The sequence below is a fragment of the Acipenser ruthenus genome, chromosome 3, assembly GCF_902713425.1.
Source record: "Acipenser ruthenus chromosome 3, fAciRut3.2 maternal haplotype, whole genome shotgun sequence".
In the NCBI taxonomy this organism is placed as follows: Eukaryota; Metazoa; Chordata; class Actinopteri; order Acipenseriformes; family Acipenseridae; genus Acipenser; species Acipenser ruthenus.
The window spans coordinates 16,539,536-16,555,298 of NC_081191.1; the positions used below are offsets into that span (position 1 = coordinate 16,539,536).

The 15,763-nt window shown below is 35.1% G+C and overlaps 1 protein-coding gene across 5 annotated transcripts in view; it reads left to right on the forward strand.

Annotated features, from left to right (window-relative positions):
• LOC117394303 (intermembrane lipid transfer protein VPS13B-like) overlaps positions 1-15,763 on the forward strand; it is a 370,657-nt gene that overhangs the window by 99,483 nt on the left and 255,411 nt on the right. For all 5 annotated transcript variants that reach the window (XM_059012617.1, XM_059012618.1, XM_059012619.1 and 2 more), the window contains exons 18-19: positions 2,783-2,917; positions 4,007-4,186. In XM_059012617.1, the coding sequence (XP_058868600.1) occupies positions 2,783-2,917; positions 4,007-4,186 (315 nt within the window). The remainder of the gene's footprint in view (positions 1-2,782; positions 2,918-4,006; positions 4,187-15,763) is intronic.

Consider the following 15,763-nt stretch of genomic DNA (forward strand, 5'->3'; position numbering starts at 1 on the left):
CCCGTAGCATTTTAAATCTATCATGATCATTTCTGTGAAATGCCTGTGAATGTAGTTTTCTGTGCTCATCAGACAAACATAAAACCCATAATAAAATTTTACTGGAAAAGTGAGATCACCTTTCGTACATGTGTTTTCTTAAGTAACCATGGTGCATCAGGAGGACAGTACACTTTGAAAAAGCATGTTATGCTGGGTCTTGTCCACCTTACAAACTGCTGATCTGAGACTTTTTATTCACATCAGCTCCCATGTGCTGTGCAATATAATCTGAAATATATTTCACTAGGGAGGAAAATGGAATAGGTTACACACGTTCTTTCTAAGTGAAGTGAATATAAAACTTCATTACTCAGCATGCACAGGTGCATTTTATAGAGGATCTTAAAGGAATGAAGGAATACTGTGATGGGGTGCTAGTGCACAGTGCCTTTAACCAGCTTTCTTTTGAGATGTCATACTAATAATGTCCTTTTCAATTGTTAAGATTAAAGGGTTATAATTTCCAATGCCTTTTGATCTTAACAGAAAACTGTTGCTGCTTCACTCTATTAAGTTGATATGTCTGTTAATAGGCAGAGAATTATGTTGAAATGCTAAATGAGTACAGAGTGGGAGCTGTACCGTTTCCTTTTGAGCACAAAGTACCAATCCTGTGATCCTCACAGCAAGAGACTGATCCCTTAGCCTTCAGTATTTATTTAGTTCATTCTTGATCACACCATTACTGTGCTCTTAGGTGACTGGTGCTTTCCTCTTGACAAGCACTCCTAAAATACACCTTCATCCATACCTTCATTCACTCAATGATACATCCTTCGGTAAAACTTAAGACGCTCATGATATTCAAAAAAAGGTGCAAAATGAAAACTAAAACCGTTTTTTATGACAACATTTTTTCTTGGTTACTACTTTTGACCCCTTTTTAAATATACCACACACAAAATCCTGTCAAAGCTTTTTTACTACAAATGGTTATTCATTATTTTTCTTTCAGCAATGAAAAACACACCCAATAAAGGTAACAAGCCAGAAACAGATAAGTCATACATTTAACTTAAGGTGCTGGAATGAATACACGGTTGGTGAGCTGGGGGTATGTAATCATGTTATTCTTTAGGTTTAACCACAAAGCCATTCTCTCCAAAAAGAACAACTTTATCTAAAACATTTAGAAACCTTCACATTCTGCTTTTAAATACACCCGGATGTGACTGCAGAACTTCTTTAATTAATACTGACGAGATACTGCTACTTCATGGAAAAATATTTCTGGTGTATTGAAGATTCTTAAAACCAATGGAAATATTGGTTTCATCTGCCAGCATCTTATGTTGTTGTAACTTACGCTCTAGTGTGTCTTATGTGGAAGTAAGACACTGTAAACCGATTTACTGCCTTTTTTTAACTTTAACAAAAGGGGTCATTTGCTTGCCTTCGTGGCGTACATTTATATTATTGTGAATAATGCAAATTTGTTTCTTTGTTTTTTGTCATTAAACACAATCTATGGTTTTTGTCATTAAACACAATCTCCAGCAATATTTTGCTGCAGTGACTGAGCACTTTAAGAGTTTTGGTAGTGTTCTGTACATCTTGGGAACTGAAAAAACTGTTAAATTAATTCAGTTAATTAATAAACAACACTTATTTACTTAAGTAGTATACTTTTTAGACTTTAAATAAAGAATAGTGTAAGCATTTCGAGATAGATTGAATTTGATTGTGTATTTTTCTGATGTGGTCACAAACACATTAACAGCTTGTAATTTAGAGCAAGGTTAAATACAGTCTTGAAACTTCTATAAATGTTGGACTGTATTTGTGATTCAAGTGAAACTTGCCACAAACAACTTTTTATGTTCTCATTCCAATATCTGGTAATTAAGTTGCTAGTTAAATCTGCTACATTCTTTGAAAACTTAAGATAATGTTTAAGAATGAAGTCATTTTAATGTCAAAATTAGCTTAACCAGTTATTTGGTTACATGGTGATGATTAAGACCCATACTGTATACATATTACTGTGGTATAACTTTCCTCTTTCAGCTAGAAGTTGACACACTTTTTTCCCCCTTTTAAAACCAAGTGTGAATAAAATGACTTTCTTTTTAATAAAGAAGGTACTGAATTGTGGCACTATTATTTTAATTTAATTCAGACAAGTCTGTATTTAAAAAATACAATTCTAACTTAGCATTATGATAGATTTGCTCTTGACTTACAACAACACTATTATAATTAGCACTACTCTTTGACTACCTTTCCTAGGGTAACATTAGGCAGTTCAGGGTAAGTGCTATTTGAGGTCTGTGAAACCAGCCATATATCTGATATCACTTCAATCGTTTATGTATTGTGTGTGTGTGTTACAATGCTTTATTTTCTGTTTGTTGACCTTCACATTAAGCTTTACTGAATTTGCCTCTATTTCATAACCTAATCACCATAACAAGAGTAAAAAAGGAAAGACAAGGGGGCAAACATTTATGTTGTGCATAGGGAATTGCACCAGTGGCTACTAGTTTGTAATTGGCTCTAAACAATCTGAGTACAATCTTTTAACATTTCCACACTTAACATTACAGCAGGTTCATTACCCAAATTTAGATTTTGTCAGTAGTCACTGGGGATACATTGACTTTCACGTCTAATGTAAATACACACAAAACGTCCATAAGAACACCTGGTGTGATAAGCAATTAAACTTCAACGATATTTAAAGGTGCATTAAATATTTACATACAGCAGACCAGTTAATTTTCAGTTTTTCATTTATTAGGTGTGAAATCTCAGAATCCACCGCCAACTCTCGAGGGCTCTATCCAGAATGTGGAATTGAAGTACTGCAGCAAATCATTGGTCAAATGTGCCTCTGGGACTGTGGGATCAATAAAAGTGTGTGCCAAAGCCCCAGGTATGTGCAGCTGGACCATGTAAAACTTTATTGCCTGTGTAGGAGAATTGGCCTAGCTTTTTACAAGGGTAGTTACTAAAAATGATTGTATTTTCTGTTGCTGTGAATCAGACTTTCTTGTTGTTGTTCTTGTTCTTGTTCTTGTTCTTGTTCTTCTTGTTCTTCTTGTTGTTGTTCTTCTTGTTCTTGTTCTTGTTGTTCTTGTTCTTGTTCTTGTTCTTCTTGTTCTTCTTCTTGTTGTTCTTGTTCTTGTTCTTGTTCTTGTTCTTGTTCTTGTTCTTGTTCTTGTTGTTCTTGTTGTTCTTGTTGTTCTTGTTGTTCTTGTTCTTGTTCTTGTTCTTGTTGTTCTTGTTCTTGTTCTTGTTGTTCTTGTTGTTGTTGTTCTTCTTCTTCTTCTTCTTCTTCTTCTTCTTCTTCTATCAAATGTGTTGACCTGATGCCAATTTGATTGCCTTTTCCCATAAACTGCACTGGACTTTTCCGATAGTTTTCTTATTAATAAAAAGTTTTTGAAAGGAAATATAAACCCACCCTGGGTGTCAGTCCTACCATGATAATTTCGAATGCTATGGTCATAATATCTTTTTTTTTTTGTAGTCCAGGGCAGTTTCTTTAAAGGTGCTTTATATCAGACCCAGGGTTGACTAAATTATATGAAACACGTTATCTGTTTCACTATCTACTACAGTTATTGGTATTTGAACTGTAGGAGAATTACTTTAAATTGATTGTCCTCTGTATTAACAGTTATCTAATAAGCAAGGCTTTTTTGCTTCAGGTTATTTACAGCACAATGGCTGCTCTAGATATTACCATGTATAACAGGGACTCTCTATGCTCTATATAAAACGATCACACTGAGGACTTTAATCCGACAAAAAAGTGCAGTGTTTTCTTAGACTATACATTGCAGGAGACGAAGAGTTCTGGCATATTTTGATGTACTTGTCTGAAATATGCAGTCTTTTAGTAAATTTCTTTATGATCTTGGAGGCAAGCGAGTTGTGATGTTAAGAGTGTAAGGGGTGTTAATTATTAAAGTCCACAACATCAAAGTCACCCTGGAGCTGTAACTGTTCCAATTCTTAGGATCAAGTGAAGCTGTGAAAGAGAAATTGGTTCCCCTGATCCAAGGTCCCTCAGACACTAAAGAACTCCACATGAGCAAGTGGCTGAATGAAAGCAGAAAGCCAGAGTCACTCCTCGCTCCAGACCTCCTTGCCTTCACTGTGCAGGTCCCTCAGCCAATGGAACACTGTAATAATTCTGGTAAGTACAGTACATACTGCCTGGCTTTACATCTATGTGCCTGAGAGTCGAGCCGGGAGAAGCGAGATATGGAGATAAGTATGATGTCCCAAGTGTGACTCTTTGGGATTTACAGTTTTTACCTTTTTGTTGTCTGTGTTTGTTTGCAGTTGCAGAACTAACTTCTGTACGTTCCAGGTTGTCACTGAGTTTAACTGATTTTAGAATTGTCAATTAACACTAGAAGGACCAGAGATATACTCATACCTACAATCCCCGCACAGTCTTTCTGGTGGCATGTATTCAAAACACTGTAAATAGTATAACAAACGGAGAAACAGTCGGATGTTTATATATATATATATATATATATATATATATATATATATATATATATATATATATATATATATATATATATATATAAACACACACACATATGAACATTTATTTTACAAATCAAAACAAGAAATATATAAGCATCTGAACAGACATCGGTTTACAACATACACATTTATAAAACTGAAACGATAGCAATACGTTTTTAACTTTTCAACAGCAATCGGTTTATTATCAGATGAGCAAAAACAACTGAACAACATAAATAAACAAACTTAGAAGAAAACTTTTTACAGAAGCGCAGCATCACAAGTTATAAAAAAAAGTCTAATTTTTTCTTTTTTTCTTTTTTTCTTTTTTTAGACAAAATAGTATTCTTTTACCTTGAGTCTAAGGCTGTTCACAATCAACACAGATAATGCGCATCTCCACGCCACCTTTCTGCACAGGGAACAGCTGTCCGAAGTTTTATTTTTATTGCACTTGCCAGCCTGGCATTAGCGGCTCTCAGTGGGGCTGCCAGCTTCAGCTGTGGGTACACACTTGGCAGTTTCTCTCTGTTCCAAATGCTTCTTGCAAATTTCCTGTGCTAACTGTAAAATATATTCTCTCCTTGGTAAATTCTCCATGCATTCTTTGTAAAGTACCCAGGAGTTGATGGCTGCTAGGTCCAATACATTGTAAAACACCTGAACAGGCCACTGTCGGGAGCCCACTTTCACAGAATATTTCCGTGCCATCTGATCCAAACATCAATTTCATATTTTGTTGTGTTATAAAACTCCACGGTCTCTGGTATTTATTTTCACTAGTCCTGATGCTAATTGACTGACCAAAGCAGCACAGCTGGCAAGCAGGCGCCAGCCTTTCAAAAGGCTGATTGAAAAACAATAGACTGTCAGTCATTCACTCAGGCAGAGAGTCGAGACTAATCTAATTACAGCTAAACACAGTGCGGACTGGTAAATAAATAATAAAGTAGAATACCGTTCTGTATAATGAAAATACAGTTGTTTTCTGTGTGGCCGTCAATGTGATTGCTCCCGGGGCTTTTATGTATAATGTAATATATCTGCTTTATTTCTGCACGCCTGTGTTTCATGCTTTGTGAGAATATTTAATACATACGGACAGAAAGGTACACGAACGCACAGCCCCATATGTGTTACACGACTGGAGAAAATTACATTTTAAAACCAAAAACCGCCAAAATGACCGCAGCGGGGCTTCTAGTGTTAATGAATCACAAACTTCTGCATGTAGCTGTTACTCTACAGATCATTATGAACCTCTTTGGAAACTGAGCTGGAAGCACTGGAAGTCAAAGAGGCGAGTCATATATTTTGCCTTTTTTGATAGATGCTTTTAGATCCAGAATTCCTTATGGCACAGGCATATATTTGATCCTTCTCTATTGACTCTGCTTGGAGAGTTAGGTCATGTTGACAGTAAATAGCACATGTAATATACTTTACTGTGTGAGGGCCCTTTCATTAATTGCTTGCCCTTAATATGTTCACTTTATGTGTACGTCAGATATAGAAACAACAAAGAAAGCACTGCATATTAACTGATGCACATGGTCTTATTGCCGAAAATTATTTTAGGACTCTCTGAAAGCTAAGTAAAAATCTTGTTCTGGGAAAATCCAAAGGAAAAGCAATTCCCGCGCTGGGTTATCTACAGAGTGCCGTTAATTTCAGGTTGCATTTTAGTGGTCTCTTTGAGCCTAGGAAGATGCCTTTCACATCTGCAGTGGGGCAAATACAAGACCTTAAAGGGAATTGTTGCTTTTCTAGGCATTATTTAAACTCAGCTTCACTTATTGCCAAATTGTAATATGTTTTATTTCAAACAGTAAAATGAAAAATGCTTTCTTTAGGAACCTTTGGATCCTATTCATAAAACTTTAAGGACTGTTTTAACAAATGTTATTTTTTTTTTGGTGAGTGTTTAGAAATATTATCTTAGACTAAAAAAGGCAATGGAGATTAGACTTGATTTCATTAATCAAATGGACTTTAACAAAGCATTCCTTAAAACAATCCATACAGTTTAGTAAAACGTGTGTGTATTCCAATATCTAGTCTTATTATGGAAAACTCAAAACAGGTACTGTAGTGCAGTTGCAGTTTTATTGAACAGTGAATTTACTGCATATAAAATACACCTCAGCCATGCCCTGAACAGGCCTATAGTTCTGTAACAGCCTTCTTAAACCTCCTCTATTATTTTTAAAACTGTATGTGATACTACATCTATAACTTCAGTCAGTTTAAAGCATTATTTAGCCACTGAAGTCCTGCAAGACTATATAGTTCAAATTCATGTAAATGATTTGAATAAATATCTTCACATTTTTTATCACCTGATGGTAAAAGCTATAACAACTTTATGTTGAGAAGATGTTATTCAGTAAACACGCTTCTGTTCTCCCCATTATTGATCTCCATGCCTGATATATGATGTATGCATGATTCTGCATAATGGCAGTGGAAACTTTGTCAAGATATCTGACTTTACCATTTGTTCTATGTCCAGGCTCCTGATGAAGTCACAAATAGTGTGCACCCATTGCTACTGCACCATTTAGTAAACTCCAGTGAATTCAGCTGCAAAGCTGTGGCTTGCACAGGTCTTCTTGGGTTTATTTTACATATTTGTGAATTCCCTCGAGAGTTGTAGAGTTTAGAATAAGATTGATGCAATTGGAATACTCCACAGATGTACTTCACGCCCACGTGGTAATATCACTCACTCAAATCTCTTTCCAAATATGAAGATGCATGGTATTGAATGCACTCTGGGACTGCTCTGAAACTGATCTTTCTGCTGGCAGTGATACTTTTCAGAGCTAGCGGAATTATTAACCCCAGACATAAACTGCATCCCAGAATGATTTTTTTGGAACTAACCTACATAACCGTTTTTTTTCTTTGCTGCTTGTTGCCAGAAGTATTTTTAAAAAGCAAGATATTTCTCCTAAAACATCACTGGAATATCTCTGCTCCAAATATCAAATCCAAGTAATGAAATATGAGTACTAAGCCCCTTAGTTTTTAGTTGGCATGAGAAAACGGTTACCATTCATGCTTAGTCTGATGCAAAGAGGCTGGAAAAGTAACAATGTCATACATGTCAGTACATGGAACTCTGAATCAAATACACTAAACTCAGGGTTTTTTTTCCCCCAGAAGTAGTTAGGATTTCCCCCCAACTTTTCAGTAAATAAATAAATCCCTGCCATTTCATGACTAAGATCCTGTGCATTGATTCAATCAGGTCCTACTGAGTTTGGATCTGAGGATAATGTCGGAGAACTTAAATCCCTGCTGCAATGTTGAAAACTGTTACAAAGATAGCCTTGCTGTTTGTTTGTAAATTATGAGAGGGTTAACTAATGCTGCCTCTTTGAAAGTTTAAGATCTGGCTGCTTAACTAGGTAATTGGGATATGTAAAAATGACAAACCAAGTTCAGCCTCTTGAGTCATTGTGCAGTGATACCCATTGCTGTGTGGCGATGCACTGTAGGGGAGTTGTTGGATGTTTCATATGTGTATGTCTTGTATTTGAGATCTGGTGCTGTCTGTGCTAAGGATTGTTGTTGAGGATTGTTAAGCTTATACTCAACAACTTCGACAGTGTTGAGAATCACCCCCAAAATACCCCAGGTAAATCTACTGCATATTGTTTCCAATGGGGCACTGCAGCTAGCCTATGTTACAGTTGATATGCTTGAAGTGCAAGGCCAGATGATCTGCCCCTTAAGGTCACACAGTGAGGCCGTGGCAGAGCTGGGATCAGAATCCAGGATCCTCTGACTTAGACCTTTATTTCACCCAATACACTAAAGTGCTTCCTATTAATCTTGTTTGTAGTAATGGTTTTATGTCTATGGTGAAGTTTTAGTACAGATATTATCAATGGCAGCTAATTCAAGCAATACAAATTCAGGCTACAAATTTAAACCCAGTGACCTGAAAATTATATGAAAAACATATACATATCATCCTTTTATATTCTTCAATATGCTGCACTCCCTGGGACTAAGTCATAGTTTAACATTTCAGATCATGACATAAAATTGTTGACGTTTTTGGCATGGAGATCAAACACTTTCTATTTTGAGCTCAGTTTTAACTTATGAGGCTAAGTTGACTTTTGTGTACCACATTTTACATTGCCTTTTATGTTTGATCTCAATAAACATTATCCCTTCATGTAGGATTTTTTTTTTTTTTTTTTTAATATATACATGTTCTCCAGCTTCATTGTTTTCTCATTTCTAAACTGGGTGTATGTGTTGCTGATCAAATTCTTAGTATGATTCTTTCAAGTCCCCTCGCGGCCGGGTCCTGGTGTGTGTGATTGCTGATTAAATAGCTGGTATAATTATTTCAAATCCAGTTTTGCAGCAGTTTTGATCAACATTAAGATATATAGCAGCCTGAAAAGTAAAACCACCCCATTTATTATATACAGATGCAAAAATTGGATTTCGTAAATCTGCACATAAACTGCAGCGTTCCACAATCCTGTTCAATTTTACGTTAAAATGCTAACTCATATATGTCTGTTTTCTGCATTTTTCCATAGTTTAGTGGTGAATACAGTATCATAAAGCAGACCTTGTTGACATTCTAGTTGTTTGTTTTACATTCCCAAATGTAGTTTTAGCAGAAGCAACGCATGTTTTCTCACTTCCAGACTTGCTAGAGGGTTGAGATTTTTATATTGGTTTTATTTTAGGCAAACAAGTGAAGTGTGGGATTAGAATTTTGAGTAAATGAATTAAATAGCATATAAGCTGTTTAATTAAACATTAGTAAGATATTTAAATAAAATGCAATAAATACATATACACAAATTGCTCCTTTCCAGCTGCCTCATCATTTTTGGATAAAAAAAAAAAAAAAAAGCTATCAGACATCTTTTAATTTTGGTTACAGAACGAATCCCTGAAAGTAACTTTAATGCTTTATAAATATGATTTTAATAGCACTACAATTGCCATTAATAATTTATCATGTGATCTTGTTTAAAATAACATTCGCACGTGCCCTCATTTTGGATCTTAGAAGTGAGTTATCTACATCTGTTTCGTGTATAATTGTTTACCAGTGGATTAAAAGAAATTCCAATTTACTTAGCAAATGGAAATATAGACTTTTAAATTCCTGTAGATCCTAACCAATCTGTTTCTGTTTAATGAAACTGAGGTTGGAACACACCAATACATTAAATGTAATTACATTCATACATTTATGGTAGTAAGTACTGAGTAACATAAAGTAGCAAGGACATTTAAGGACAGTGATTTGTAAACATTGAAGTGCCAGAATGTAAGTGCTTGAACAGTAGGGTAACAGATGTCAATGTATTGATTCTTACATACAGTAATACAGGTATATTATAGTACAAACAGGACAAAGGCCATCCATGTGATTTGATTTGTTTGCTGGGAATTAGCTTTTGGTTAAAAACTGAATAGTGACTATCGCCAGCTAACAAATATCAATTTCAACGTCAAAATCCTTACCAACCCAAATTAGAACAAAAGCTGATAAACTATTACAAAGCCATTACAAAGGTAGCAGTCTTATTCTATCAATGAGCCCTTCTTACAACCTCTGATATACAAAGTTGCTTTTTATAAATGTGTTTCCAGTATATCCATTCCTGAAAATTCTCAGTAAAATTAGCAAAACATGTTTGTGCTTTAAGTTCTTATAATAATAATTATTATTTATTTCTTAGCAGACTTACAAGATATCACATTATTTTTACATACAATTACCCATTTATACAGTTGGGTTTTTCCTAGTGCAATCTAGGTAAAGTACCTTGCTCAAGGGTACAGCAGCAGTGTCCCCCACCTGGGATTGAACCCACGACCCTACACTGCTGCCCATATATAATATATAACATACTGTCCGCAATGGAACTGGTAATACAGTCACCCTCTCTTTTCAGTGCAACAAAGGAAATGTACTGTAAATACTGTTGGATGATCACTGCCAGACAGCTGTCAATAGAAGAACCCCTTCCCTCAAACTAGGGAGAACAGTATATATTTTATAAAACATAACAAATGACAGGATATGTTTATCTCTCTGAAATCTGATCGCCCCTTTCACATTTTTTTCAAAGCTTTATACCACCTTTCATCTCTTATTCTTTCCTTGTCTGTATATAGACAGTATAATCTTATAATAACCTAAAAGGGTCCCTTTCCTTGAACTATGCAACTTTATTTGATTTATTCCTTTTCCATATCATGCACATACAAATTATAATGAAATGATGTTCAAAGAAAGAAAACAGTTCTGTTTTGTTTTCTACAGGCTTTATTTAATTGTAAGATTCCAGTTATCCATAATGATTAAACACTTAATAGACTTCTAGTCGAAATGTTTGTCGTTTTTTCTTTTACTATTTCTAAACTCAGTACTATTTAGTGTTTCATTGTTATGGATAACTAAAATTTTACAATTGAATGAAGCATATCCCATAGGAAAAAAAAAAAAAAGTTTGCCGTTGGGAAGAAAATGTATTTAAATTAGGGCTGTCAATTAACTTCTGCAATTAACGCATTCATTTATTTTTTTTTAGATGCATTTTTTTTAACATGTGTTAGTCACCCTCTGTCTTGACCTTCTCAACATACTGTAATGTATTCCCTGTGGCACGATTTTAATATACTCGAGTGCAGGGTTAGAATCCTAATGAAAATAGTGAGTGGACTCTATAAGGTTACGCAGTGGGGTTTTGGGGCCCATCAGGCCTCCAGTGGGGGAATTCTTTTTCACATTTACAGTGCCAGTGCAGTTAATTTTACACTTAAAAAGATGAAGTTGATCTGTAGATATTATTTGGGGAGGCTGGGTCCATGAAAAATTATACAGTTTGTTGGGAAAATGTTTATTTGCATTCAAATCCTTATTATGTGAAAATTGGAACAAAGTTTTAGGCTACCAATAATAAGTATACTAATTAGAATGAGCTGGAAAATGCTGCCAATGTTACTGCTAGTGAAGGTTCTCAGCCCAGAATAAAGAAAAGGACTCTCACTCTCTAAACTAGGAGGGCTATCCTTGCCTGTTCTTGATAGATATAATTTGATATGCAGACCATACAGACATCACATAAATAAGCAACAAGCAAATAGAATGCATACAGTTAAAAAAAAAAAAAAAGGATTAAAACAGCAGGTCACAAATAAAAAAATAAACACGACAAAATGTATTCAATAAAATGAATAAACGGAAGGCTTTATGTAATTTATAGCCTAGTAAAAATAGGTGTGTGAAGTTTTTGTAAACACTGATGTGATATTAAATAACTTTTGCTTTGTATTATATAAGCTTTCACAATTATTTTCAGCAAATCGAGAGATCTTGCTCGGAACGCAGGATCGATGAGGGAGGCCGTGCCTGTTTTTCATCAAGTCTGTCGGATCATGTTAAGTTTGTCAGTTTTGGAAGGAAAAAAAAAACAAGGTCAACTATTATACTCATGTTCACTTAGTTTATTTTAGAAATGTCTTTAACTGAATCAACACATGTTATTATGTGACAACATTCTTTTAAAAAACAAAAATGCAATCAGCCTCTAAAAAACAGTTGTCACGTCAATTTCAGTTCCCCCGATGCCACTTGTCAATTTCAGTACAAGACTCGAGTTGCTGTTTAGCCATAGAGCACACACAGATGCACCAAAACGGATGAAGTATTGGGGAGAAATAAAATAGGCTAATATTCAAGATAATTAACAATGAAGATGGAGTTTGAAAAATAGTGTTTCACCAAAAATAGTGGGTGGACAGGGTCCACCCTTCCAAAAAAGTGAGTGGACTGCGTCCACCCGCATCCACACCCCAGTCTAACACTGCTTGAGTGCATGCAACGCAATAAGTGCAGTCGTCTTTTGAATAGAAAGTTAGTCACGGAACTGCATTATGGAGCAAAGCACTAAAAGTGAAGGACTTATGAATGGGAAGTTTATTTAAAAAAAACAAACAAAAAAAACACCTTTCTGACAGTTAACTGGATAGAAAGACGTTACTTGTATCAGTTAGTTCCAGTACCATAGAATGCATCTAGTCTGCTGTACCACCTCTGCTGTAAACATGGCTCCACTTCTCAAAATACACTTTCTAATAGTTGTTCTGCTACAGGCAGCAACAGAACAACAAATGAAACCCGTCAGTTTCGACAGAGTACTTTAAGTATTTCAGTTTGATGTAGGCATTCAGTCCGTGCTCACGTTGAGAGTGACATTTATAAACCTAGTTTGTAATAACAAGGATTCCTTTACCTGTCTGTGCCTGCTCCATTATTTATTTATTTATTTATTTATTTATTTATTTATTTATATGTTGTAATGCTTTGTGGGACAGCAGGTGCTCTGCCTTTAAATAAGTGTAGTCCTGGGAGCTGCCCAGGATCAAAAATTACATTTCACAGCAGGCTGCATTCCGCTTAGCTGGCTAGCAATTAGCTGGTATTTAGTTCACCTGATGCTAATCAGGCCAGGTATTTAAGGGCACTGCAAAGGTGTCTCTTTGTCTGTGCTCAGGCTAAGGCCTGTATGTGTGTGGAGACCCGACTACTATTGTTGAAGAAGGTATGATATTGTGTTTTGTGGTACCGGTAAGCAGCTCATCTGCCAGGTTATATTTAGGAACCTTTTTTTTATTAAGTTTAGTTAGTGTTCTTTGACAGAGCTAGTCTTATGTTTTGTGTTTTGTTTTGTTACTTTGTTAATAAAAGTGTGCATTAGCGCTTAAACCTGCCATCTCTACCTCTGAGTCTCTGCATTGCTGCCTAAAAGCCTCTGCACTTGCACTATCCTGTCACATGCTTGTACTACTTACGGGGGCTACTTTCAGTGGAACACCCTGTATAAACAATGCTGTTGCAAAGTGGATAGCAACCGACTTTTAATTTTATTTCAATTACCACATTTATTTTAAAGGATATTGTTTACAATTAAGGAACATATAACTGTTACTGAGTGACGGCTGTGTTTTATTTATATATTTTCAAGTTATAAAAAAAACAAATGAATTCCTTTTTAAAGGAAACTGATATACAGTTTAATTTGACATGCAGTAAGGTGAATAATAAACTGTGATTTGAGCAGTTGGTTCAAACAATTTAACAACAAATGCATTCCTTTTTTTCTGTGCAATTCTGTGTAAATAAATATAAAACCATTAAGAGGGGCCAACAAAATGAATCCGGAAATAAGAAAACAGATTTTTTTGGGGTGGGTGGGGTGAAGAAAGCAAATGCTGCTGAATGACCGGGTCTTGCAAACTGGAGCTTGCATCAGAAATTCAGACTGGATGCAGATTTGCAGGTGTTGTCTATGTCCCTTGGGATGTTATGATGGTAGATCTTAAAAAGAAAAGTGCATGTGTTTTGCCAGTCAAACAGCAGCTGCAAGACCATGATTTATGCTTTTCTCAGAACTTGGGGATTTCAAAATGTTACATTTAATCAAACACACAGAAAGCAGAGCAAATGTTAAAGATGTTACATATAAAAGTGAAGTCTGATCTCTGCCATACTAGCGAGTTGTGGGAATACAGGAACAAAGTGATCTTTAATCTTAATTTAAACATTGAAAAGGATTATGAAAGCAGCAAGGAATCAATCCTTTGAGAACATTGAGTACTGTAATACTGAACATATTTAGCCCCCTAATTACTTTAAAACCTGTTTTTCTCATATTATTGGCCTTTTATGAGGCAGATGGGAACTAAATATCCCACAGACTATACTATGTTTATTAACAAATATAAAAAATATGAATCTGTGCACGTTCACTGAATGGCATACATTTTGATTTTAAAAGGTTTATGGAAGTACTTTTTTTTATTACATTTAAAAAGGTATATTACAATGTTTTGCTCAGAGCCAACTTCCCAACATTTTGGTATGTTTAACATACATTTGTCAAGGGAAAGTGTGTTTGAAAACAAACATGGGAGGTATTTATAGGCTTTTGATGCCATGGTAACCACACATTTATTTCTTCATTCGGCCGGTAACTTACAAAACCCTATTTAACTTAATAAGAATAAACATGACATCTAATCTTTAATGTGACATAATTTCCATCTAATACAAGCCAATTAGATAGTTTAAAAGAAAATTGTAATTTAACTTTTAATAGTAAGTGCACAGATCCCTGTTTTGGATATGTAACTGTAATTTCAAAAAGTCTAGTGAACTTGTAAAATAGTTGTGCATGTTGCTTTAAATACAGTACAAGATTAATTGTTATTTGAAATGAAGATACTTGCATAGTGGCAGTGGTGAAATGTTATTGACAAAATGGTGGATGACCTGTACAGATTATTCTACAATTATTATTAATTTTGTATTATTTATTTATTTGGCAGACACCTTTATTCATATATGCTAATAAGTACACACTGTAAATGCAGAGGGTAAAGCATTTATTTTTACAAGCTTCATTCTGTCAAGTCACAAATGGCAAAATGGAAGATTCGTGAAAGTATAAAAATATAAAAATAAAGTTTACAATCCTGCTGTCACACTTTTGATTAAATGCTTCTATAAAACATTTTCAGTTAAATTAAAAGCCAGTGGTTTCCTGGTGAGATATCCATTTATATTACTAAAACAGCAACCTACATGTGGCTTTGGAAACCATGGGAAAATGAAGTTCTTTCATAGTAGCTTCACAATGTATCCTTGGCTTCTGAACAGCTGGATAATGTTGGTCTTCATTGTCAGCTACTGGGTGTAATTGAAGTCTCGGGAGACTGGTATTCATTTTCCACAGAGGTACAATTCATGTGTTATTTTTGTCAGATGCATATGACTGTGTTACAACAGTCCACTAAAAAGTTGATATTGGCACCTCATGGACTTAGCTGCTACATTTGATGGTCTTTTTCAGTATACTGTGCATTAATGTGTTTTGAATTGAATTTTGAATAACATTTATGCATCTCTTTTCCATCTTCATTTAGAGAGAATCATCATAAAGTATCTTATGGGACCTTGAATGAATGTATGCATGCTTGCTGGTTATTCAAGTGTATATAGGTAATCCTTAGCCTGCTATGTGGCTTAAGTCTGTTTACACTTTATCTAAGGAAGACTGAGTAGCAGAAGAAGGTCGATTTTGTTAACCTTATCCAATTGAATGTTGTCATTGGATCAAAGTTCACCACATTCCAGACAGGCAGATCAAACATTGTGCTGCACAATCAAAACAAT